The 26,459-nt window shown below is 42.0% G+C and overlaps 3 protein-coding genes across 3 annotated transcripts in view; 1 reads left to right on the top strand and 2 right to left on the bottom strand.

Moving 5' to 3' along the window:
- The window catches only part of LOC308464768 (vomeronasal type-2 receptor 26-like), a gene marked incomplete at both ends in the record, with an annotated part of 142,042 nt that overhangs the window by 88,736 nt on the left and 26,847 nt on the right, over positions 1-26,459 (bottom strand). The gene's annotated exons all lie outside the window — the stretch shown is intronic.
- LOC308464770 (vomeronasal type-2 receptor 26-like) lies at positions 1,992-3,087 on the top strand (the record flags this gene model as incomplete). The annotated part of the gene is made up of 2 exons (XM_080984362.1): positions 1,992-2,045; positions 2,186-3,087. Exon 2 carries the CDS (start codon positions 2,188-2,190, stop codon positions 3,085-3,087), a length of 900 nt encoding a protein of 299 aa, XP_080840488.1. The 5' UTR covers positions 1,992-2,045; positions 2,186-2,187.
- LOC308464769 (vomeronasal type-2 receptor 26-like) lies at positions 15,285-23,073 on the bottom strand (the record flags this gene model as incomplete). Its single annotated transcript, XM_080984361.1, has 6 exons — positions 15,285-16,186; positions 17,159-17,285; positions 18,084-18,311; positions 20,309-21,175; positions 21,676-21,967; positions 22,841-23,073. 6 exons carry the CDS (start codon positions 23,071-23,073, stop codon positions 15,285-15,287), a joined length of 2,649 nt encoding a protein of 882 aa, XP_080840487.1.

Genomic DNA, 26,459 nt, shown 5'->3' with positions numbered 1-26,459 from the left:
TCTGTTTTTGAAACGAGCATGACAGCCCACAGCTACAGCATCTACAATGCAATCTATATTTTGGCACATGCTTTGCACACCATGCAGTCCACCAAATTAAATTGCAGAGCAATGGCAGGTGGAGCAAGATGGAAACTTACAGATCAACAGCCATGGCAGGTAATGTTGTCTTCCAGTTAATACAGATGTCTGTAATCAACTCTGGAGCTGAGCTAAAAGGGGGGCTTTTCTTGAATACCTCTGTCAGTAGGGGAAACTCGTTCCTCTTTCCTATCAGGGAGGAAGTGGCTATCCACTTAATGGTTAGGATAACATAATGGATGAAATTCTGCCATCACTTTAAAGTGGGTTCAGTTGTCCTTGGAATAGCAAAACATGGCTATAGATGGCTAGGTACACAATATCATGCTATCACAATTTGTACAAAGGCAGCCCAGTATCCCTGGAAAGTGATGAGCAGCTTATCTACACAGCTTATCCACCTGTTTGAAAGAACGTCCTGTCCAATATTTTTTGTGAAGTTCCATGAAATTTAGGCTAAGACTAACTGTAATTCTCAGAAGAACCACATCTTACCTTCACAATGAACATTACTACAGGGCTTTTTTCAGCCGGAACGCACTGGAACTCAGTTCTCTCCCCTCTCAGGGGGACTCCATTGCCATTCCAAGGGAACAAGGAAGGTGTTTGTGGTGAGTTCCAGCACCTCTTTTTCTAGAAAATAGCACAGCTCATTAATTCCTTTTTCCTTTTTACCTCCATCCATTTTTGAAGAAGAGATTCATTAAAAAGAGAAAAAGAAAAACACTAACATACAACTTTTAAATGGACCACAAACTATAGGTCTTAAATGTTAAAGTTAAGCACTCTATTTGTACGAATATTACTAATATTTAATTATTTTTGGCATCTTCATTAATTGCCTTTTTCTTCTTCAAACTTAGCTCCACCACTTTCTGGGAAGTATTTCATTTAATAATAGTGTTGGGGAAGAAGTTTCCTTTGACCAAAATGGGGAATTAGTAGCTGGAATTGATATAATAAATTGGGTCACATTCCCAAACCAGTCATTTCTGAGAGTCAAAGTTGGAATAATGGACCCACAAACTCCCCCAGAAAAGAGGTTAACCATTCATGATGATGGTATCATGTGGCCCAACTGGTACAACCAGGTAAGAATTTATTCAGGATTTTCTCTAGTTTTTTGCTCAGTGTCCCAAAACTGCCTCATTGCAATACATTGTCTCATCAATTATCAGAATCAGACTAAATCTGTGAAGGAAATATCAGGCTGTAGCACTGATAAAAGGAAAGCTATCTTGTTTCTAGCTCTATCTAATACATGAAATACCTGAACTCGCAAGGGGTTTGTTGAATGTTAAATGTTGCTGTATGTTAGCCATATTTCTAAGTCAGTAGAATGGTCCAAGAAGGTAAGACAAGAGATCATCGCCCTTCAGAAAAAAGGTACAAGTATACAAAAAGAAAGGAAATGCAATGAATGTTGCCAGAGAAACCATGGGAAGCATAGTTCACAAGTTCAAAGTTAAAGGAACAGTGGTTAGACTACCTGGACGGGGCAGAATTTCAATAATTTCTATTGCAACTGTAAGTCAAAAGCACTTGAGCAATTTCTATATTCATGAGATTGTGACCCAATAAGCTTTCAACTGAACATTTTCTAATTTGATAAGAGATTGGCATGCTAATCTCTGAAGAAGTTCAAATACTTACCAATATGGTTTTCATAAAGGCAAATGTACTGGAGTAATGATAGAAGTTCCAATGCTACAATTAGAGCAGGATTTAAGATCATCTTCAGATAAAACAAAAAACCTATAGGAAGCTATTGCTTAACTGTCATTTTTACTATTTGAAGATAAGTCCGAAACAATTTCCTTCTTTCATCTATGAACAGGCACAACCCACTTCTCTGTGTAATGAGAATTGTCATGTAAGTTATAGAAAGAACAGGAAGGAAGGAAAGCCATTCTGCTGCTATGATTGCCTTCCGTGTCCAGAAGGGAAGATCTCAAACAAGGAGGGTAAGGAATACATCACACGCTTTAATTTTCTCAGTGAAGCTCCTTTCTTTAGTGGGAAAACAGTATAGAAGTAGCAAATATACATTTTGGTATCTCTTTTTTGTTTTAATAAGATTTGTTTTTTGCATTTTCTTTTTCAGACATGGACGACTGTGTAGAATGCCCTGGAGATCAATATGCAAACAATGAACAGGATGGCTGCCTCCCCAAAGACAAAACATTCTTGTCTTATGGAGAACCGTTGGGGATCAGTTTGGCCACGTTTGCCCTCTTCTTTTCCTTCATCACAGCTTTGGTGCTTCAAATATTCACAAAGCACAGAGATACTCCCATAGTTAAAGCCAACAACCGCAACCTCACTTATATTCTCCTCCTTTTCCTCCTGCTCTCCTTCCTTTGTGCTCTGCTCTTCATTGGCCAGCCTGAGGAAGTCACCTGCCTCCTTCGACAAACTGCTTTTGGCATGATCTTCTCAGTGGCAATTTCTTGCATATTGTCCAAAACCACCATTGTGGTTCTGGCTTTCATGGCCACCAAGCCAGGGTCCCGAATGAGGAAGTGGGTAGGGAAGCCACTGGCCAGCTCCATTGTTCTTTCCTGCTCCCTTATTCAAGCCACAATCTGTAGCATATGGCTGGCAACTTCTCCTCCTTTCCCAGACATTGACATGGACTCAATGACTGAAGAAATAATACTAGAATGTAATGAAGGCTCCACTATCATGTTTTATTGTGTCCTGGGATTCATGGGTTGGCTGGCCATGGTGAGCTTCACGGTGGCTTTCCTAGCTAGAAAGTTGCCTGACAGTTTCAATGAAGCCAAATTCATCACCTTCAGCATGTTGGTCTTTTGCAGTGTGTGGCTCTCCTTTGTTCCAACCTACTTGAGCACCAAGGGCAAATACATGGTGGCTGTGGAGATCTTCTCCATCTTGGCCTCCAGTTGTGGGTTACTGGGCTGCATCTTTACCCCCAAATGCTATGTTATTTTACTGAGGCCTGAGCTGAACAGCAGGGAGCAGTTAATAAGAAGACAGTTTTAAATAATCGAGAAGTCTGAATCATGCTCATAATTCTAGGTGTCTTTTATTGCTTTTTTATTTGCATGTATGTAATTAGAAATTTTGGCCACCTCATGAGAATAGAAGACTCCCTGGAAAAGACCCTGATGTTGGGAAAGATGGAGGGCACAAGAAGAAGGGGACGACAGAGGATGAGATGGTTGGACAGTGTTCTCGAAGCTACAAACATGAGTCTGACCAAACTGCGGGAGACAGTGGAAGACAGAAGTGCCTGGCGTGCTCTGGTCCATGGGGTCACGAAGAGTCGGACATGACTAAACGACTAAACAACAACAACAACAACAATTAGAAATCTGGGATACTCGTTGTAGTAAAGTTAGTACTTCCCTAGTAGCTGTTGCTTTATTATGTGGGCCCGTTGGCTCCAAGGGCGTGAGAGGACTACCATGGGAAAGGAATTGTTGGGCTAAATTGAAGGTTTAACACCTGTGTTCAAAGCTATGAGACCATACCCTCTGTAATGTTATCTATCCTTGCTTGCTTGAGAATGTGCATCTGCCTATGCTCCACTAGTCTCCATGGGAAGGGAGGAAACACCTTGATCTAGGTTCTGAAGGCTTAATTGGTTCAGCTGCCACAAATTAGAATTATTAGCCCACAAGCTGGTCATTGGAGAATTCAAATGTAATCAAGGGTTCTGATTGGGCTTGGGGGTTTCAGATTCCATGTGCAAATTATGGATAAAAGATCTAGAGAGTGTTTTGAAAGCGCACGTTCTGCTTTTCGCAAAGAATCGCCCGGCTGCTGATGTCCACCAAAGCAGCCGTCTTTTCGTCCTTTTGTGCTTTTGCATTAAAGATTTTCTGAGACCTTTGGATGCGGATTTCTGAAAGACTTTAACTATCCTAGCTTTGCCTTAGAGTATAGAAGTGAGTATATAGTCAGCTATAATTTACAACGTTCTTATTTTTCTGTAGTTGTAATTTACCAAGAGATGTGCCTGCTTATTAGCATGTTCTTTATGTTTTTAAAATAAATTTTAAGAAAGAAATTTTCTTGTGCATTGTGTGTGCCTATCCGGGGGAATGGCTAATTCCAACGCCTAGACTTCTTGGGTGCGCTATATCAAAGGATTTCTGCCTGCAAGTTTGTGGAAGCAACTTGTAGTTTTTGGGTTAGCCGGTAACAAAGGAGCACAGCTGACTCCCTTGAGCTGTGGCTTCTGGCAACCCTGGGTTGAGGGAGTGGTGGCAGCCTTACCAGTTCTATTTTGGCCTGTTTCTGGAAAAGTATATGGGCTTGCCAGCCTTGCTCCAGAAGCCTGCTCTGGCCGGAGAAGCAAAGACGGGTGAGGGAGGGACAAGTAGCTGGGCGCCCGATTACTACACTCGTGTCCCTAGAAATTAAACAATCAACAAGTAAACAAATAATTGAAGAATTAACAAGTAAATGATAAAAACGGTCTGGAGCAGCTCCAAGAATTCCTTTGGGAGAAACTGTGAGGACACAATCAGGACAGTGGTGAATTGCTTAATTATTTCCATCACTGCCACTGATGAGGATCAGTACTTATTCTGTGGCAATGCTTTTGAGCAGAAGTGGCCTGGGACATTATCCTGTCTGCAACAAAATGATATCAGTCAGTTAACCAGCTATCTAACAGTTCCCTTATTTAACCCACATTTTACCAGCTTCCTCACATAAATATCAGGGAGGGGAGGAGACTTTGTCCAAAGCCTTACTGAAATCAAGATACACTATGTCCACAGCATTCCCCTGATCCACCAAGCATGTAACTCCATTAAAAAAGGAAATGTGATTCATCTGACATGACTTATTTTTGAGAAATCCACGCTGGTTCTTAGAAGACTTTGGATCTGATATCCCACTTTATCACTACCCAAAGCGGCTAACATTCTCCTTTCTCTTCCTCCCCCACAACAAATACTCTGTGAAGTCTTAGTAATCATAGCATCCTTTTGTAAGTGCTCACAGACTGTCTGTTGAATTATCTGTTCTAGGATCTTTCCTGGTATCGATGTCAAGCTCACGAGCCAGTAGTTTTAAGAAAAACACTGGGGCCTAATTTAAATAGTGGAGTGTTTGGTATCAGGTGGGAGGGGCTTGTGTGTTCTGCTCCAGAATCAGCCCCTCCCTTCAGGGCTTTCCATTGAGTTTCAGATAAGAGGGACCAACTTCTTCTTCTTCTTCTTCTTCTTCTTCTTCTTCTTCTTCTTCTTCTTCTTCTTCTTCTTTCCTCAGAGTTGCCTTATGTTGTATTTAGTTTCCCTCATTATGTCATTTTGTTACAGTTTTCTTTATTATGAAAGCTTAGTTTACATTTATGGGAGCGACTTACTTTTTCTCAAAGAGAAATAAACTCTGCTGAGGATATTGAATATTTACAGATAAATTGTAAAACATTAGCAGGATTATTTTTATAACCTGCAGTTTTATAAGACTATATATTTACAGTAGATAATTAAATGAACAAGTTAAGTGAATTTGGGTATGCAGAAGATATGAAAAAAATATGAAGGAACTGCAGAAAGAGAGGGAAGTTCGATTTTGAAATGTTAAATTGATTGTAAAACTAATGAAATGTATAAATTTGAAAAATATAAATAAAAAGCCAAGAAAAGGGGGGGGGACTCTGCTGCGGAAAGATGTGGAATGTCCAAAACTTGGGTGAGTGAGGGGATATTCCCATTTTTCCAGGACTATTGATTTTGTTAATCACCGCCCACCTCCACAACAGTAGTTATGAGATGGCGGTGGGCTCACTAGGGGCAAAATGGCTGCAAGCCAATGATCTCATCCCCTTCCTCCCTCTTGCAACATCCTGTTGGATGACATTCCCCCGTGAGATCTCACAAGGAGACAGGGAGTCCAAGTGCATCTCCCCCATGGCTCTCTTGCCCTACTTTGCCAAGTAAAGATGCCCCATGTGCGATGGGGCCCAGAGTGAGGTTTATGCCAAATGTGAATTACCTTTATGTGAACTTAACTCGTTCTTGGCAGAGGCAAGACACATTGAGCAAAATTCCACTGGCAACTAAGAGATAATAATAGCTGCAAAATCCAGGAAAATCACTTTCTGCAATCTTGTCGTGCTGGTTGCAACTTCAAAGGCATAAACACATGATAATAATCACTATCATTGTCAAAATTGCTGCTTTCCCCTCTCTGATGCAACGGCACCCAGAGCCAGTGAGCAAGGGCAAGAATAAACATTTGAAAAGAGGTATAAAACTCTTGTGTTTGTCAGAATTGGATCTAGGAATAGGTAGGGCTCAGACATCTTTTGTTATTACCATAACTTTTTATATGTTAGGTTTGGCTTCTACCAAGTTATTCCACCATGATTTCTAACCAGAAATCGTGATACCATGATCATATTTGTGCCTCGTACTTTCTCTTCCTTGCTGACTTCCACACCACATATTATTCCTGTGGAAAACTTAACCTTATTCAGCAGTATGAAATAATAGAGATGCCCTGAAATGTATTGTCTGTTCATCTGGGCAAACAGATTGAGAATTCACATGGTTATAATTTTGGCATCTTTGCACACCAACAGAATGTTTTATCATTTCATTTAATTTTGAAAGGAAGAAAGCAACAACAGCATTGCAATTCATACTCTCTGTCAAAGTATAAAAGCAGACTATTTGGAAACACTGATGAACAAGGAGCTATTATTAGGGTACCAGTGAACAGCTTCCCTAACCAGCTGTGCTGTATATTTTTGTAGCAACAATATCACCCACCATTCAATTGGGACTGGAGCAAAACTGATAGCAGTTGCATAGATTGTTACACTCAGAAACATGGCACTGCATCTTTGGAGGGACAGTTTTATGAACAGGATCATGCTGGTGGTAGCCTTCCTCCTTGTACTGCTGTGTCATACTGCATGCAACACACATTTTATTAATTTCAGCATGTTTGAGGATCCCCTCCCTATTCCTCATGGTTTTTATCAGCCCGGAGACCTTCTCATTGGTGAGATTGTTTCTCAAGTCTTATTCCACTCTAATACCCCATCATTCATGGAGCAGCCTTCACAAACGATGATTGACGATCCTTTGTAAGACACTCGTATTCGTCTTCGTATTCCTCTTCTTCTTTTCTCCTCTCTCTCTGTCTCTCTCTCTCTCTCTCTCACACACACACACACACACACACATATGGTGCAGGTCATTAAGGAATGCTGTGCTTAATTTTAAGTGTAAGAAATGTGGGACTGCAATTGTTATACATCATATTTGATACAACTTGTAAGATTCCTTCAGAAGCCAATTGAAAATGAATGGTCCCTCTGTTTTCTTTTCCTCCTCTAGGAAAAAAACACTTGGTGGTTTATACCCCTACTCACTTTTACCACAGAACTCCTGGTGTTTTTAATTTTCAATTTCTTAGTGCCATAGTAAAGAGTAAAGATATAACATAGTAAAGAGTGGGTGGTGCTGTGGTCTAAACCACAGAGCCTCTTGGGCTTGCTGATCAGAAGGCTGGCAGTTCGAATCCCCATAACAGGGTGAGCTTCCGTTGCTCGGTCCCTGCTCCTGCCAGCCTAGCAGTTCGAAAGCACGTCAAAGTGCAAGTAGATAAATAGGTACCGCTCTGGCCAGAGGCGGCTTAGTCATGCTGGCCACATGACCTGGAAAAACTGTCCGCGGACAAATGCCAGCTCCCTTAGCCTATAGAGCGAGATGAGCGCGCAACCCCAGGATCATCCGTGACTGGACCTAACGGTCAGGGGTACCTTTACCTTTACTAAAGAGATAACACAATGTTTCTTTCTCCTCTTGTTTTCTGACATCTAATTTGCTTATCTTTCTCTCCCAACCTGCAAAGAAACAAAGTTGGGTTTATTGCTGTAACTAGAGGCACACTGGAAAATGCACTAGAGAAGGACCCTTAATAAACCTGACTCTCTGAAAGAGTATGTGTGAGATACATATTTACCTCTAAAGAAAATATTGTCCCTAACTTTCAAATGTTCATGTCTTCTTCCTACTTTCAAATGTTTAAGCGCACTGGAAAAGTATTAGAAAAGCTTATGCTTGTATAAAATGGATTGATAGTACCGTCTATAATCCTGTGCAATTAAAAACTACACATCAGTCTTGGAAGATGCAGCTGAGTGATGAGGAAGAGTGAAAATGTGCTTTTGATGTGATTGTTACTTTATTAAACAGCTTTAACTCTCCTTACAGTTCAGTCCCAAAGAATTATCAGCACATCCTGGCCTTAGCATTTGCTGTCAAGGAGATAAACGAGAATCCCAACATCTTATCCAATATTTCTCTAGGGTTCCACATCCTCAATAGCTATTATGCTGCCAGGATGACCTATAAGGCGACAATGAACCTGCTTTCCACACAACATAGGTTTGTCCCCAACTTCAAGTGTGACAACCAGAACAATCTGATAGCACTCATTGGAGGGTGTATCTCTGAAATCTCGGCCAACGTGGCCATCTTTTCAGCAATCCACAAGACTCCACAGGTAAGCTGGGTGAATGAGATTTCACAACTCTGGCACACTATTTGGATTTCAGAAAACTCTTTGATTCAAGTGTCCATGGCATTTTGGTTTATCCAGTGGGTAACATGTAATTTAACCATATAGGCAGATGGATTCTGACCACATCAAAAAACTGTACTCAAAGAATGCTCATTGATGGTTCCCCATTAAAGTTGGAAGGGATTCAAACTGGGATGCTTCAGGGCTCTGTCTTGGGACTCTATGATTTGAAATAATTGTTAAACCCTTCCAATATGTATAGGTTTTATTTCAGCTCACCTATGGATCATTTTGGCCAGTGCAAGGTGTCAAACTGCTGTTACCATTGTTGTACCAGATGGTCCCAAATGAAGCCCACCAGCAAATGGGAGCTGTGTGGTTGCTTCAGCATTTTGGATGGACGTGGATTGGACTTGCTGCTGTGGATGATGACAAAGCAGACAGGTTTCTGCAGGCAATGGTGCCAATCCTCTCCCAAAATGGCATCTGTCATGCCCTCATAGTAAGAATACCAAAATGGAATTATGTGGACGAGATGATAGACTATGCTTTCCAACACTTGGAAAGTTATATTACTTTGTTTGAGAGAAAACCCAGTGTATTTTTTATTTATGGAGAACACCCGTGCTTTCAGATATTGGTAACGATGCTGTTTGTAGCACCCTTAATTGGCATTTCACCTGTGGGTAAAGTGTGGATTGCTACATCCCACTGGGATTTTGCAGCACACTCCATACAGAAGAACTGGGATATGCAAACCTTCCATGGTTCCATATCCTTCACCGTTCACTCAAATCAGCCATTAGGATTCCAAAGATTCATTCAAATGTTAAGACCTTCCTGGGCCAAAGGAGATGGCTTTATCCAAGACTTCTGGGAACAGGCATTTGACTGTTCATTAACTGTTTCTGAAGTGAGGGAGAAGGAGGAGGATAAAAAGAAAACCTGCACTGGGGAGGAGAAGCTGGAGAGCCTTCCTGGAATTCTGTTTGAAATGCACATGACTGGCCACAGCTACAGTGTTTACAATGCTGTCTATGCTGTGACGCATGCTTTGAATGCCTTATACGAATCCAGCTCCAGGTGGAGAAGAACGGCAGGAAGAGAGAAACTGGTATTTCAAAATGTGCAACCATGGCAGGTAACTACAACCCAACACTTTTTCTTTTTAAAGCCAGCTAGCTGTAAATCATCAGTGAAAGGAACTGTCTGCTTGAATAATTCATTTAATCCAAAAATGTTTGCGGCTGTATTTCTATTTCATTTTGGATCACGGTCATTCATATTATAAAATAGTGGCTGTTTAAAATTGAGGCAAACAGAAGGATTAGAATGTCAGGTAGATAAAGTCACCAAAAATGAAGTTTGTTGTTTTTTTACAAAAAAGTATGATATAAGCCTTTGTGACACTCAATGAAATCATTTCAAGACTTCATATGCTTTTCCAATCTAGGTCCATCACTTTCTGAGTAACATCTTATTCAATAACACTGCAGGAGACACTGTGCATTTTGATGACAATGGAGAATTAGTGGCTGGTTTTGACATCACAAACTGGGTGATGTTCCCCAATGGCTCAGTGGTTAGAGTCAAAGTTGGGAGACTAGAACCGCAGGCTCCTCCAGGCAAAGAGTTAACCATTCATGAAGACCAAATTATATGGCATCCAGTTTTTAATCAGGTGAGTTACATCTGGAAATACCTGATTATATTAAAAGAGAGTCAACAATACTTTTCAGTCTCCCATTTCAGCCTGAGCTGAAAAAGAATATTATGGTTTGTAAAGCTTGATTTATCTTCAAAGGAGGCTGTGTCAAGCCCTTCAAGTTCCTTTCCAAACTCATCTTGCCTCCTTTTTCAAAATCACGTCTGGACTCTCCAATGCCATCAGTCACTTTCAACAGCCCACTATTTTCAGAACAGTTCTTTCCAAGACACTCAGACACTTTCCGTTGTTTAACCCTCACATGGCTGGAATAATTTTATTGTTATAGTGAAGATGAGCCTATTGGCACCAGTCCTCCATTGTGCTCTCGTTGGCTTTCTGTGGCATCCTCCATATTTGGGTGGCTCGGTGCCTGCAGCAGGGGCCCTTCTCTATTCCTGCAGCCTTCCAAATCTATTGACATGGCCAACACAAGCAGAAATTCAGCAGAGAAGACCCCTAGCTGCATACACTAAGCCCCCAACAAGTGGGAGGTTGCAGAAAGGGCTTTCAAGGGTACGGCTGAGGGAGCAGAGCCAGCTAGTCTCCCCTCACATATATGAAGCAGGAGGAAAGCGAAGAGCACTCAATCTCTTATTGCTTATGCCATTAAGGTGCTGCCTGTTTCTGTGTGCAATGACCACTGCTAGCCTGGCTACAGCAGGAAAAAGAGGGAAGGAGAGAAATTTTGCTGCTATGATTGTGCTCCATGTGCAGAAGGGATGATATCTAGCCAGAAAGGTAAGGGGCACGACGCCAAGAAATTTCCATAGCAAGCATATTTATTAGATTTGTTTGGAGAACGTCTATCCCGCAAATGTTTATTAGGACAGTTTGCAAAACAGAATTCTTTAGATCTTTGGGTGAAAAGGAGCCCATCAATGTAATATTAACTTAAAGTAAATACATAAAAGATGGAGGGATAATAAAATCTGGAATTTAATAGCCAAAATGCCTGTCTGAATAAAAAAGAGGAAAGTGGCTTCCTGGGCCAGGGAGTGACATAAACACTGCAAAGGCCCTTTCTGAAGCCATAGGACCTATTCAATACAGTGGTACCTCAGGTTAAGTACTTAATTCGTTCCGGAGGTCCGTTCTTAACCTGAAACTGTTCTTAACCTGAAGCACCACTTTAGCTAATGGGGCCTCCTGCTGCTGCCGCGCCGCCGGAGCACGATTTCTGTTCTCATCCTGAAGCAAAGTTCTTAACCTGAAGCACTATTTCTGGGTTAGCAGAGTCTGTAACCTGAAGCGTATGTAACCAGAGGTACAACTGTATCTGGTACCTGGCATATAAGATACAATGTAAGACAACCAAGACTGTTTGGGAGACATATCAGTTGACTTCCTGAAATTTTTAATGCTGATTCATTCATTTTTTCCAGATATGGATGCCTGTATCAAATGCCCAGAAGATGAATATCCCAACAAATACCAAACTCAATGCATTCTCAAGGTTTTAAATTACCTCTCTTACAAAGAAAATTTAGGGATCGTCTTAATTGTCTTGGCCTTGTTTTTCTCTTTGGTCACAGTTCTGGTACTTGGAACCTTTGTGAAGCACAACAATACTCCCATCGTCAAAGCCAACAACCGGACCCTCACCTACATCCTCCTCCTCTCCCTCCTCCTTTGTTTCCTCTGCTCTTTTCTCTTCATTGGACAGCCTGAAAAGATTCTTTGCCTTCTGCGACAGATGACTTTCGGCATTGTCTTTGCTGTCGCCCTGTCCTCTGTCTTGGCAAAGACCATCACTGTGGTACTGGCATTCGTGGCCACCAAACCAGGATCCAGCGTGAGAAAATGGGTGGGGAAAGGGCTGGCAAACGCTATTGTCTTTTCCTGCTCCTTTACCCAAGCCGCAATTTGCATTTTTTGGTTAACTACTTCCCCACCATTCCCAGACAGGAACATGTCCTCGCTGAATGGGGAAATCATACTGGAATGTAATGAGGGATCAGCTGTCATGTTTTATTGTGTCTTAGCCTATATGGGCTTCCTGGCCATTGTCAGTTTCTTTGTGGCTTTTCTAGCCAGAAAATTACCTGACAGTTTCAACGAAGCCAAATTTATCACTTTCAGCATGCTAGTGTTTTGCAGTGTTTGGTTGTCCTTTGTTCCAACCTACCTGAGCACCAAAGGGAAATACATGGTGGCCGTGGAGATCTTCTCCATTTTATGCTCCAGTGCTGGATTACTGGGTTGCATCTTTTCTCCCAAATGTTATATTATTGTTTGGAGGCCTGAGCTGAACAACAGGGAGCAACTAATGAGTAGAAATAGAGAAAGGAAGGAAGGAAGATCATCTTCTTAAGTAAATTGCTTCGTAAATGTTGATGTAAGAGATATGATGAGAATTTGAGCAGGGGCACTTCTTTAAGCATAGAACAATCCTGATTTTGTGTGTGACAAGTTGAACTCGATTAATTTCTTTTTATATATAAATTTTATTTTCTATTTTACTTTAACAAATTATTAAATACGTAAACATATAATCCCTTTTGACTTCCCTTCCCCCCACTGTGGATCTTAATGTAATGATTCCCCCTTCTACAGCTCTTTCATAACTCTATTTTTATAAATCCTTTTTCAATCCATAGTTGGATTGAACAATATCCATTCCTTTAACCAGCAAAGACAAGACGCCTCAAAATATAATTTCAAATCTGGTAAAGAGAATCCACCTCTCTCTTCGGCATCAGTCAATAATTTATACTTTGTTCTTGGTTTCTTCCCCTGCCATATAAACCTAGTTTATAAATCTTTTTGCCATCTTTAAAGCATCTTGTATTTTTGATTGACAGAACAATTTTATGGGGTTAAAACTTGGTCTCAGCTTTATTGATTACATATGCAGGTTGGCCTGTGTGCACCTCTCACAATTTTTGAGGTCAGAAACCTCTGCCAGGAAAAGTCAATGCTTTTTCTGTTGACCAAGTCATTCTCTTCATCTCTCGCTCAACTTATGGGATAAAGACATTCCAGCGCATGTCCCACTGGCCCATTCAGGTGATGCATGCTCTGTCTTACAGACCTAGCTGCAGACCCAACGTCATAGATGCAGCATGAGGATGAGCACAGGGCAAAATCCTGTGTCCCAATCGCCAGATGTGTCTGTGATTGATAGATGAAATGAAAACCATTACACAGAGAAGATAAAGTCAGAGATTCTGGGTCTTAGGTGGCATTTATAGGTGCATGAGCACCAGTGGGAAATACATACCGAACACTTGTTTGGAAGTCCCACTTGGAAATGTGGCAAATTCATTTTCTGAAGCAAGCTGGATGTGGCTATGTATCTTCACGTGAATGATGATTGAAAGGGTTAAAAATGTTCATACTGTTCTGCCATGTTATACAGGATTTTTCAGCAACATTCTGTGATCAGCAGCCTTCCTTGATTACATATAAATAGATATATGTATAATATAGTTTTCAAATAAATATATAAAGTATAGACTCAGCAGAAGTTACATGTTTCACACTGACCATCTCTCTCCATGAAGGGATACACCTTTAGCACCCTACTATATTAAACTGATTTCCTCACTAAAATTTAAACCATGTGCATCACAGTTATCTTTAGGACTGCTTCATAAAATAGCGCTATCTTGCGTTATATTGCTGCTATTCATAAGTATAGCGACTGACAGATCAGATGATTTCTGGATTATTCTACAACCATTCATTACACTGAACCATGGTGCTATAGATCCATGACAGCAGCCACTGTTTTCTCGATGTAACGCAAGGCAGGTCATCCTCCTCAGACCGTTACAGGATGTCTCTGGGCTATTCACAGATCCAGTTTACAAAGTGTGCACTTATAGTCACAGGTACAAGGTGCAGTGGAGAGTAGTAGGGTAATTGGGGCACTATTCTGAAAATTCCCATATTTCCTCCCCGAATCTACCTGCAGGACCTCAGCAAATCATGTGATGGTTCTGTCTATTACTGACTCTGGCTCCACCTCCTGTTGGTCTCCTTGCCTTCTCCTTCCCTAATAGTCCCCATGAGCAGCAGCTGCCACTAACTTGCTGTTTCAAGGGCTGCAAGACAAAAAGTTTCAAAACATGCCAAGAGAAAAGGAATTCAGACTCAACATACCGTATTTTTCGCTCTATAACACGCACCCGACCATAACACGCACGTAGTTTTTAGAGGAGGAAAATCCATAGGCATGCCACCCGCAGGCATTCCCTCCAAAGGAACGCAAAGACATTTCCCCTTACTTTCTAGGAGGAAAAAAGTGAGTGTTATGGTGCAAAAAATACGGTATTCCTCCAAAATCCCTGCTTGAGAACCTTGCTCTATATTCAAAGCACAAATACACAAGATACTTGAACTGTGCATCGTTGATGATTACTGTTTTAATCATCTATTCATTTAATGTTTTAACCACTGTTACATTCCATTGGTTCCATGTCTTATTATGCATGGTTGTTGTATATAAAGTGCATTGTTAAACTATGGAAGTCACTCCCACAGGGGGCAGGGATGACCACCAGAAGAGATGGCTTTAAAAGAGCCCTAGACGAATTCACAGAGAGGACTATTGATGTCTCCTAGCCAGGATGGCTCAGCTCTGATGCCACAGTTGGAGGCAGCCATGTTCCTGAATACGAGTTGCTGGAAACCAAAGGAGGGGAAAGTGTTCTTGTGCTTGAATCCTGCTTGCAGCTTTCCCTTTGGGGCATCTGGGTGGCCACTGTGAGAACAGGAGGCTGGATGAGATGGGCTATGGACCTGATCCACTAGGCTCTTCCTGTGTTCTTATGTATTACAGTGTTTAGATTTGGATTATTCTGCAGACCACTTTCAGCACAGATTCACTTGTGAAAAATGCTGTATAGAAATAGCCAATGATAAGCGAGGGATGAAAAAGATGAAAAGGATACGAATTGAGAAATAAAAGGAATTACTTTATCTGGTTTCTTCCAATACATGCCAGCAAACAATAAGCATCAACGCAAGCTGATTCCTATTTGCTCCTCAGAATTAAGTGGTCTTTGCTGTTCAAGTCAGGCCTCAGAATAATTATATATAATTTGGGGGCAAAGATACAACCCAGCAAACCTGCGCTGGAGGCCAAGATGCAAAAGACCTCCACAGCCACCATCTGCTTTCCTTTGGTGCTCAGATAAGAGGGAACAAAGGACAGCCAAACGCTGCAGAACACCAACATGCTGAAGGTGATGAACTTGGCTTCGTTGAAACTGTCCGGCAACCTCTTGGCCAGGAAAGCCATAGTGAAGCTGACCATGGCCAGGAGTCCCAGATAACCCAGGACAGAATAAAACATCGCGACAGAACCTTCGTTGCATTCCACAATGATTTCCTCCACCAGAGAGCTCATGTCCACATCTGGGAATGGAGGAGCCGTACAGAGCCAAGCAGCACAAATGCTGGTTTGAACGGAGCAGCAAGCAAGAAGAACTGAGTTTGTGAGAGATTTCCCCACCCATTTCCTCATCCTGGATCCTGGTTTGGTGGCCATGAAAGCCAGAACCACCGTGATGGTTTTGGCCAAGACACAAGACACAGCAATGGAGAAGATGATGCCAAAAGCAGCTTGTCGTAAAGAGCAGCTCACTGGGTGAGGCTGGCCAATGAAGAGCAAGGAGCAGAGGAAGCAGAGCAAGAGGGCAAGGAGCAGAGTGTAGGTGAGGTCCCGGTTGTTGGCTTTGACAATGGGAGTGTCCCCATTTCTAGAGAAGACGCCAAGTATCCAAGCTGTGACCAGAGAAAAGACCAGAGCTAAGGAAGCTAAAACGAACCCTAAAGGTTCTGCGTAGGAAAGAAAATGTTGGCGTTTGGGGAGGCATTGATCTCTGTCCTTGTTTGGAAATTGGTCATCTTGGCATTGGAAACAATAATCCATATCTGAAACAATGAGTGATATATGAGTTCCAACAAATAAGGCATTAATTAGTTGGTGAAAGTATCAGAGGTAAGTGGATATTAACAATAGTTTGTACAATTTTCAGCCACTATGCATAACCCACAATAGATTCTACATTTTGATGCGCCTAAGGTGCATGGATTGTTCATCTGTCCTTCATCTGAAATTAGTGATCAGAAATATTGACTTTGGTTGTACCCTTAGTGGTACAATGTGCAAAACAGAAGACCAGACTCACTGGAAAGCACCCAGACAGAGCTTCATGATGATAGAGAATTCTTCAGAACAGACACTTTCAGCTTGGAGGCTGAGGACTGTTCTGGGTAAGGAGACCATTTTTGGCTCACACACCTAAAACTATCCAGTCCTAATGATGTAGCATGTAGGAAGCAGGCAGATTACACTAGACACATTCCACACCCATTTCTACAGATTTCACTTGTAAAAGGTCTGGATCTAGTTTCCCCAACTATCTGTTCTTTCTTCCAGATATCAGTGCAGCTGCTGCTCTCTTTAGGAGTAAAAAGTAAAGAGGTCCAGTCGTGGATGACTCTGGGGTTGTGGCGCTCATCTCGTTTTACTGGCCGAGGGAGCTGGAATACAGCTTCCGGGTCATGTGGCTAGCATGACTAAGCCGCTTCTGGCGAACCAGAGTAGCATATGTAAATTCCATTTACCTTCCCGCCAGAGCAGTACCTATTGATCTACTTGCACTTTGACGTGCTTTTGAACTGGTAGGTGGGCAGGAGCAGGGAGCAGGGAGCAGCGGGAGCTTACCCCATCGCGGGGATTCAAACCGTCGACCTTCTGATCAGCAAGCCCTAGGCTCTGTGGTTTAACCCACAGTGCCACCCGATTCCACACTCTTTAGGAGTACTGAACTGCTAATAGAAGGAAAGAGTTGAAATATATATTAGAAAGCATTTTACAAATTAGCAGATTATGTCTCTTACCCATTTGATTTGAAATCATCCCATGTGGACACGAAGCACAATCATAGCAACAAAATGGCAACCCCTCCTTCTTTTTCCTGCTGTAGCCTGGCTGGCAGCGATCATTACACAAGGCAAGGGGCAGCACCTAGCCATAAAAAGAGGAGAAAATGTAGCTCTCTTGTGCCTTGTGAACAACACAGTTTTAACCAAAGGGAAGAGATCAGCTGACTGATTAACATTATTCCAGAAAGGTGTGTTGTATGTGTAAATAAACTGTAATGTAAATATTGGGAGTGAATGAGAAGGGATACTGAATTTTTAATCTCCATAAAGATGGAGGAGTGAGAGAGGACAGGGAAGACAACAGACTTTGAAATACAGGGAGTTAATGAAGAAGGTAAAATAGGAAGCACATACATTAGGCTCAGAGAAGCACCACAAGACAATCAATCTTCTTTCAAAACAAATGGGCAATTTATCCTCCCCTTGTCTTCTGAGCTGGAAATCTCACTTGGATCAGCATGATTTACTCCTACATTCATGCGCAAAGCATTAAAATGTTATACTGAAATCCTATATATCAGCGATGTGGAACCTTTGCTCCACCAGATGGTATTGGACTGCAACTCCCCTCAGTCTGAAAACCAGCCTGGTCAATGATCAGGGAGGAGGAGAGTTGGAAGCTAACAATATTCCATATGCAAAATAGTGGAATATATTACCATTATATACATTCAAACCAGAACGCTAAAGAAGATCTAATACTTACCTCATGTATGATGGGAGAATAACTTGTTGGACATGGGTTATACTTCAACAATTTGCTTATTATGATAAAGAATGTCTAAATTAACCTTATAATTTGTATTCTTAATAACAATACTTCATTTTTTAAAAACCAATCGTCCAAAAAGATAATAAAAATAAAAACCAATGGTCCCACCTGATTAAAAGATCTGTGCCATGTGATGGCTTCCTTATTCATGTTGAAGTCTACATTTTGTGATCCTTGTGGAACTATCTTTCCTACTTTCACTCGGGAGAAGGTTTGGTTTGGAAAAGTAACCCAGTTAATAATATCAAATCCACCTGCTAACTCCCCATTCTCATCAAAGGACACTAAGTCACCAGCACTGTTGTTGAAGGAGATACTCCTCAAGAACGAGTGCAGCTGGAGAGAAGAAAACAAAGGCAAAGTTTAAAAAAGGAGAGCTTTTATGGATTATAGAAACAAGAAATATCAATATATTTCACACAATGCAAAGTAGTCCAAAACTGTGCGGTCTACAACATTTGGAGGACCTAAGTATTTCTAGGAAGTACAGCTGGCCTGCCACTTGCGTGAGGGTTCAGCTCTGGGGTCCGTGTGCAAAGGCAAAATGGTGCCATGTCAGGAAGCCCCTCCTGCAAGGTGAGTGTGCAGGGAGAGGGGGAAAACAAAATGGAGAGCAGCTCATGGTAGGTTTTCCCTGATCTCCTTTTGTTTATTTGCTTTTTCCCACCAATGTCGAGAAAATAGTTGGTGTTGATGGACAGAATGGGTGGGCAGTCATGGGTAGAAGCAAACCTTAATTTTTTCAAACATATTCTTAATTCTTGATTATTCCCCTTTCTCTTGCTCAACTTAGCACATTTATTAAGTGGATAATGAAACAAGTCTAGTTTCAGAACCATTTTTATATGGAAAGGAGCAAGGTGATTAGCATCTATACAGGGTGTTGTTGTTTTTCCCCAGTACTCACATTGCAATTTAACTGGGGTGCTGAGAGACAAAAATCAGTGGTTTGTGCCCTGTCAAATGGTGAGATAATGCCCGGGGAAGGTTCTGGGGAGGCTCTTCCTAGATACCATCTTTCTGAAATTAACACCTTATGGGGCCCAATTTAACATGCCTCCTTCTTCACCACTCCTGCTATATCAGAATCAGAAACACATACGACAGCAGGTCATTCTGCAACTCCTCCCACAACATTGTCAAGTTCCACAAAGAGTTGACATTTCTGTGGGAGAAACTGCACCAGGAGATGCTTCCACATGTCTTGACAGCCCATGTTCCTAGAGAGGTAGGGAAAGGGTACAGAGTGCCATAACTCCTGCAACTGTTCCTGCAACTGGAAGGGAAGAACAGGCCCTATCTTGATTGTGGCTCCTTCAGCTTGAAGAAAAAGGAAACCAGTTAAGTATTGAAAAGAATGTGGTGCTCCTAGAATGGTATACAACGGATGAACAGGTTAAATCAGTTATGATTAAATGGGCAAAAGATTTAGGGCATGATATACAAACGGCAGATTGGGCAGAGGCTTTGGAAAGAGATCTGAAATTGACAGCTTGCTGTACACTGAAAGAAAACTATATGAAAATGATGTACTGGTGCTGTTTGACTCCTAGTAAGTTAGGGTTAGGGTTAGTTCAAATACCTGCTGGAAATGTAAATAAGAAGTGGGTACCATTTACCATATGTGGTGGCCATGTAAGAAAACAAAATCATTTTGGGAAATGGTATATAATGAATTGAGGAAAAAATGTTTAAAATAACTTTTGTTAAAAAACCCAGAAGCTTTTTTATTAGGAATTATATGTACTGAGATCCCAAAAGAACAGAAAAGACTATATATGTATGCAACAAGAGCTGAAAGGATGTTATTAGCCCATAAACGGAAAGATACAACAATACCGACCAAGGAAGAATGGCAAGCCAAAATGCTTAATGTCAAAATTAACTGTGAGACTTAGGAACCAAAAGAAAAGGACTTTTAAAAAGAATGGGGGAAATATGCCAAAGAGATTATTGTAAGCCAATTAGCTGGACTCTACAAATCACATGTAAAGTAAAGAAGTTCATTGTTAATTTAGATAAATGGAAATTGGGCAAAATGTATTGATATGTAGTTTCCCCCCCCCCCAAAAAAAATAATAGGAACCATGAAAGGGAGGGAGGGAGTAATGAGATTCAGAGAATCTCATGAAATGAGTATATAAATGTTGTTGATATAAACTTGTGTCTGTAAAAACCAATATAATATTTCAAAAAGAAAAGAAAAAAGAAAGAAAAGAATGTGGGAATTGTTAATGCTGGAAGAGGGTGTGTGTGTGTTCATTCAGTGAACTGTGTGCAATCACCCATTAGATTAGCCCCAAGCAATCTTTGTTCTGAACAGGAAATCTTACCTGCCAAGGTCGCAGTTTTGGAGGATCGAGCCCACCTCTGCCTGCCATCATTCTGTATTTTGACCTGGATGAGTGCATCTGATGTAAAGTATGTGCAATGGCATAAACTGCATTATAGATACTGTAACTTTGGCCAGTCATGGTCATTTCAAAAATATGCCCAGGAAGGCTCTCCAGACTCTCATGGCCAGTGCAGGTCTTTGTGTTTTCATTGCTCTCATTGGAAGCAGAAAATAAGCAGTTGAATGCCTGTTGCCAAAAAGCCTGGAGGAACCCATCTCCATTTGGAGAGTTGGGGTTCAGGGTCTGAAGGAATTCTTTAAATCCCTGGACTTTCTCTGTGTGAATTGCAAAAGACAAGGCACCATCAAAGACTTGTATATCGTAATACCTTTGCATTGTTTCTGAAGAGAAAGCCCACTGGGCTGTCAAAATCCACACAGTGCCTGTAGACTTCTCTGCAACATCTTCAGCTAATGAAAAGAAATATTGCATCCATTTCACAACTGTAATGGTCTCAGGTTCTGCACACAGAACTAATATGTTAACTTCTGAGGCCATCAGGAAAGAGGACTTGGCCCGAATGAGTTCCAAGAAACTGATATCAACTATGCCCTGAGATACGGCTGGTAGTTTTTCACTGAAAGCTGTACAGACTCCATGTTGGGAAAGCATTGGCACTAAGCTTTGCATAAAGCTTTCTCCATTTTCATCATCGGATGCCACAATTCCTACCCAAGTCCACTGGAAATGTAGAAGCAGCAGGACAATCCCTGCATATTGATATTTCTCATTGGGCACCGTTCGGTAGAATGTCTGGGGCTGCAACTCTGGGCTTCTCCCTGGAGCTAATACACAGTAAGCAATCTGGAGGAAGAAATAAATTCCACAAGAATTGGAGAGTTAGAGCAAACAGTTGTGGTTCATCCCAAGTATCTGCTTGAAGAACAAATCCATGGGAATTTCTCGACTCCATTTATGGATGCATGTTGATTTCACAAGAACATTACGCATATCACCAGCAGTTGTTGGTGGGGAGGAGGAGCAAGTTTCTCTGACCTCTTGCAACTGGTGTTGTGTGCTTCCTGGGAGCAGGAGGAAGACTCCTGCTGCTGCATTTGCCCAGTTCCAACCTCCCTGCTGCTTCCCAGTGACACATGGGAGACGAAGTCAGGCAAGCACCAAAGCCCCTCTCCTCCAGCCTCTACTGCATAGCTCTCCCACGTGATTTTGTAATAGCTTTGTATTATTATTTTTTAACCTCCTTGCTCAGAAAAATGAACCAAACAAAAGGAAGTATTGAAAACCAGGAAGATAACTATTGTACCAGAGGCAGAAGAGCTTCACAGCCCCCACACTTACTATACCTGTGGAATCTTGTAGATGCCTAAGACAGTAGCCATGTGGAGGGAGATGTCAGAGTCAAGTCCCCCAATAACAGCTATCTTTTCTTTTTTCTTGTCACATATGAAGTTGGGGACAATCCTTTCTCTGATGGACAAAAGTTTCAGGGTGTTCTGATAAGTCATCCTTGCATTGATGTAGCTGTCATAGACGTGGAACCCAAAGGTCATATTCGGTACAATATTAGGGTTCTTGTTTATTTCTTTCACAGCAAACACCAGGGAGAGGGTATTCTGGTAGTACTTTGGTGTGTCACTAATAAAAGAGTTATACTGTGTGTCAGAGGTATTCTCCTCCTCTCCCTGTTATGCAAATTGGTAACTTCCTGGCTCACATGCACGTATATAAGCTGCCACATCCTTCTCTTACCACTTTATTTCCTTTCAGCAACCAACGGACACTCACTGGATGAGAAGTTGCCAAGTCAGAAATTCTGACTGGTGCCCCTCAGATAGTAAGTGTATGGTGTAGGTGGGGAGTAGAGACCAGAGCACATCAGATGGAATAGGATCTATTCTTTCACAGTAACTGAGCTCAAATAAAATTGTGACTGTACAAAAAATACTGTAGGCAATGTTAGTTATACTCAGAGAAGGCCCATTAGGATTAGTAGATCAGACTAACTTAGGTGTATTAATTTCAACAGGTCTACTCTGCAAATAGCTCAGTTTGCAACTGCTCTTTTTATTACCCAGTATGGTTTACATTGCACAGCAGCAGGTATAATCCAAAATCTATGATATTCATATGTCACATATATCTGTGACTATCAGATTAAATGATAGTGATTGTGAATGTGAGGATCAAGCTTTGCTGCAAAGGAAAACCGAATGTTAATGGTGTGAAAGGAAACACAGAGGGAGGATGAGGATCAAGTTGGGAGAAAGTGGTGAGAGCCATGGGATCAAATAATGAGAAAGCAGAACAGGCAGAAGGTAGAAATCCCAAGAAGCAGAATAAAGCAACAAAGAAGAAGCTGACAAGATCACAATGTAAAAATTAGAAAATATATGTTTAACATCCCTACTTGATAAAAGTCACATGGAATTGTGTTTTGAGCATGCTGTTGTATGTTTGGTTTAATTGACCTCACCAAGCTTGCACTATGAAGGATAGGATTTTACTTACAAGAGTTCATCTATAAGCTTTGTGTTTGGGTGCTCATGGAAATCTTTTTCTTCAAATACAAAGCCGAAATAAGAAACAATTCCTCCAATGACTAGGTCCCCTCTCTGATAATTCTGGTATGGAAGCTGGAAAGGCTCCATCATGGTGCATCTCGCAGAGTGGTCCTTGCTCTCAGTTGGAGGCAACTGCAGCCACAGGATGAGAAGAATCTGCAGCAGGAATGTTCCTACCATCTTGGGGCCAACAGGGATGCCGAAAGTCAGATTTCTATCTCATCTACCATAAACTGCATTACAAGAAATCTCATTGAATGACTTCTGGATAATTTTGAAAAAGGGGAAAAGCCAAAGATCTGAAAACCTGCATGTTCAGAATGTCTCATGTGGGCTCTGAATGACACAGAATTTATTTTATATACACTTTCACATTCTGACATTGATTGTGTTCATGGCTTGATAAAATGTACATGGGGTTTGGCAAGATGGATGATAAAACCCAGCAATTTGAGATAATTACTGGTTATTGAGCTCTGTGACGTATAGTAAGATCAAACTAATAATGCACATTTGTTTTTGAGTAGTGCTCTTGTAACTTTCAGTGCCACAGGCAAACAAGCAAGCAGTCCAGCTGCAAACTGGTGACCTTCCTGGGGAGCTTCCTAGTTTCCCCAACAATCTTTCTCAATCGCACCTGAACTATTTCCCCCAGCTGTAAAATGTGTCCCCAATGGAAACATGATTTTCAGGATTTTGGACCACAGGGATGTTTCCTTCTCCACACATTAAGGGGAGGGAGGAAAGAGTTAAAATAATACAGGCTCCAGTTGCAGGTGCGATACAGAGTCTTACATTTCCTTGCAGAAATAGTTAGTGTATGCAGACATCTGTTTTTCTAAACACTTCAGCAACCCCATATTGCATGGGCTAACAGCTGAGACTGACTAGTTATGCTATATAAAAATATAGATAAATGCATATGGAAGGGGGGAAAAATCCTTTTGTCATCTTAGAGTTGGAGAGCAATGTGAGGGACCCAGGAGGTGACAATGGAGGCTTAAATGCAGTGGTACAACTTGAAACATACAATACATGTGGTTGTGGCATGTGGGAAGGGAAAGGGCAGTAAGGTCATGCAATTGACAGAGTGACTGAAGGTTAAGTTCCAATATTTACCTTTTTATAGGGTGGGGTACATAATATATAAGATCCTTCTTGAGTTTTCACTGTTACCCCTCAGCGGGAGAATGGTCTCCCTGGGAAGGGGCTGGGTTTTGCCCCTTTGGGGTGTGTCTTTGGGGGCTGTCACAATGAACTCCTGAACTTCAGAATTCACCACTGCACCACTGGTCAAGAGAATAAGAAAGAGTCTGTATGGTGTTTGGGTGAGATGTAAGAATTTGTTGGAAAGAAAAACACTGTTATGGCTATCCCCCACCAAAGCAAATGCCCTAAAGAAAATTAATATGGAAAGGAAATGGGGCACTTATAGAGATATATTGACTTTTGCTGGTGCTGGTTTTAAACTTAGAAGACATCAAGGACCGAGTACAAGACTGTGAGTAGGCCCAGTGAGACCCGCTGGTAGTCCTGCCAAGGCCCAGCCCCTCAAGATGGTGGGGGGCTCAGCCCCATTCCAGTATATTTGGGGTAGGGGCTGAGGTGTCCTCAAACTCGTAGAGTTGGCCCCTATGCTTCTGTGATATTAAGGGTTGTGTGTGCTATATATAAATCAGCAGGTGAAATTTTTCATGAACATTGTCACCTGCAATACTTGAAGCTCAAGATACAGCTAAAAGAAGAGAACATGGGGCACAGAAGAAGAAAAAAGATGGTAATCCTACTAGGTGATGGTGTGTAAATCTGTGCCTCATCCCAAAGAGCTTTCTTGCAAGGAACACAGATGTTCAGCGATGATGACCTAGATAAATTGCAGTTGTGTACTCAAGACCACATAGCACAGAGTGTTAACTTCTTAAAACCACCTTGCAGTCATGGTGTCAAAAGGGTGTGATTGTGCAACTAGGTTGATCTAGGAGGAGGTGGTCCTTCAAACATCCCTGTCCCATGCTGCTTAGAACATTAAATATCATTGCCCAGGCAGGCCCATTATGTTGCCTGTGAAAGCAGCAAAATAACCAGACTGTACAATAGGGATGGGATAAAATCAGGACAAATCTTTGTTGGCAGCAGCAGGCAGGGCAAGAGTTGGCATGGCACTGGGTCCCAGGATCAGTTCATCATTCCACAAGCCCCGTGTTGATGGAATGGATCCGCTGGGTTTGGATCACTCCAAACGGGAGTCGGCCAGTGTTGAACCTTGCCGTGGTGCAGGCCAAGCCAGCAAGGTCTCCCTTGGGGACCAGGGTGCAGGTTCCAGCCAGGCAGATACCAAAACCACGCTTGGGTTTGCCATGGTCAATCCGCCCCTCAGGACCCTAATGGGGGACCCTCTATACTAGGTTGATGCTGACCAGTGCCATTTCCACCCTCATGCAAACAATGTTCTTCTGCCTATCAAAGGAAAGGCATAATTTCACTGAGGGAAAGTAAAAAGAAAAAAAGTCAATCATGTTTGGAGAAAAGAAAATCCCCAATACATTTCCAAGCACAATTCAAAATGTTGGTGATGACCTTGAAAGGCCTAAATGGCCTTGGCCCAGTAGACCTGAAGGAGCGTCTCCACCCCCATCGTTCTGCCTGGACACTGAAGGCCTTCTGGCAGTTCCCTCGCTACGAGAAGCCAAGTTACAGGGAACCAGGCAGAGGGCCTTCTTGGTAGTGGCACCCGCCCTGTGGAACGCCCTCCCACCAGATGTCAAAGAGAAAAATAACTACCAAGCTTTTAGAAGACATCTGAGGGCAGCCCTGTTTAGGGAAGCTTTTGATGTTTAATAGGTTACTGTATTTTAGTGTTTTGTTGGAAGCTGCCCAGAGTGGCTGGGGAAACCCAGCCAGATGGGCAGGGTATAAATAATAAATTGTTGTTGTTGTTGTTATCTTTCTGGCCCTGTCAACCAACAACCCAAAATTGCCCAGTGAAGGCTCTAACCTGAGGGTGGGTAGGAGGGAAGCACTGAAAGCTCCAGGGGAAACAGCCTTATATAGGCCTGCCCTCCCCTCTGCAGCAAGGGCTTATGGGACAGCTTTTCCCCCATTAGCCCACCACGCAGAGAAGATACTGGGGAAAACCTTGCCCTGTATTTTGCTGCACTCTATGAGCCACAACGCTTCTGGGCACGGAGCAGGGCTTATGGATACTTTGAATTGTGCGTGCAAATGTCCTGGCAGCCAGTAAAATAGTTTAAATGGCAGAGCCACATTCTTCAGATCACTGGCACTGGGCAACAGCCTGGCCGCAGCATCCCAGCCTAGAAGAAGTTTCCCAATACTTTTCAGAGACAGACCCACATTCATGGATGAGTCCAAACCTAGTGTTCAAATTATAAGCATTTCGTTGTGATGGGATTCACATAGGATATTTGCCTTGCTGAGTGAGAGACAGTTTGTGTGTGTTGATCAGCTCTGCCTGAGTGTTTCGGGTCCCAGTTAGATATTTGCTTGTTGATATGATTAAACTAAAGTGTGGCAGACAGCAGATGAGAGAAAAGAGCAGGTTTCTC

The sequence above is a fragment of the Podarcis pityusensis genome, assembly GCF_964106645.2.
Source record: "Podarcis pityusensis genome assembly, chromosome: 16".
In the NCBI taxonomy this organism is placed as follows: domain Eukaryota; kingdom Metazoa; phylum Chordata; class Lepidosauria; order Squamata; family Lacertidae; genus Podarcis; species Podarcis pityusensis.
Note: the sequence above shows the minus strand (reverse complement) of the source record. Positions and strands in the feature narration are given on the sequence as shown.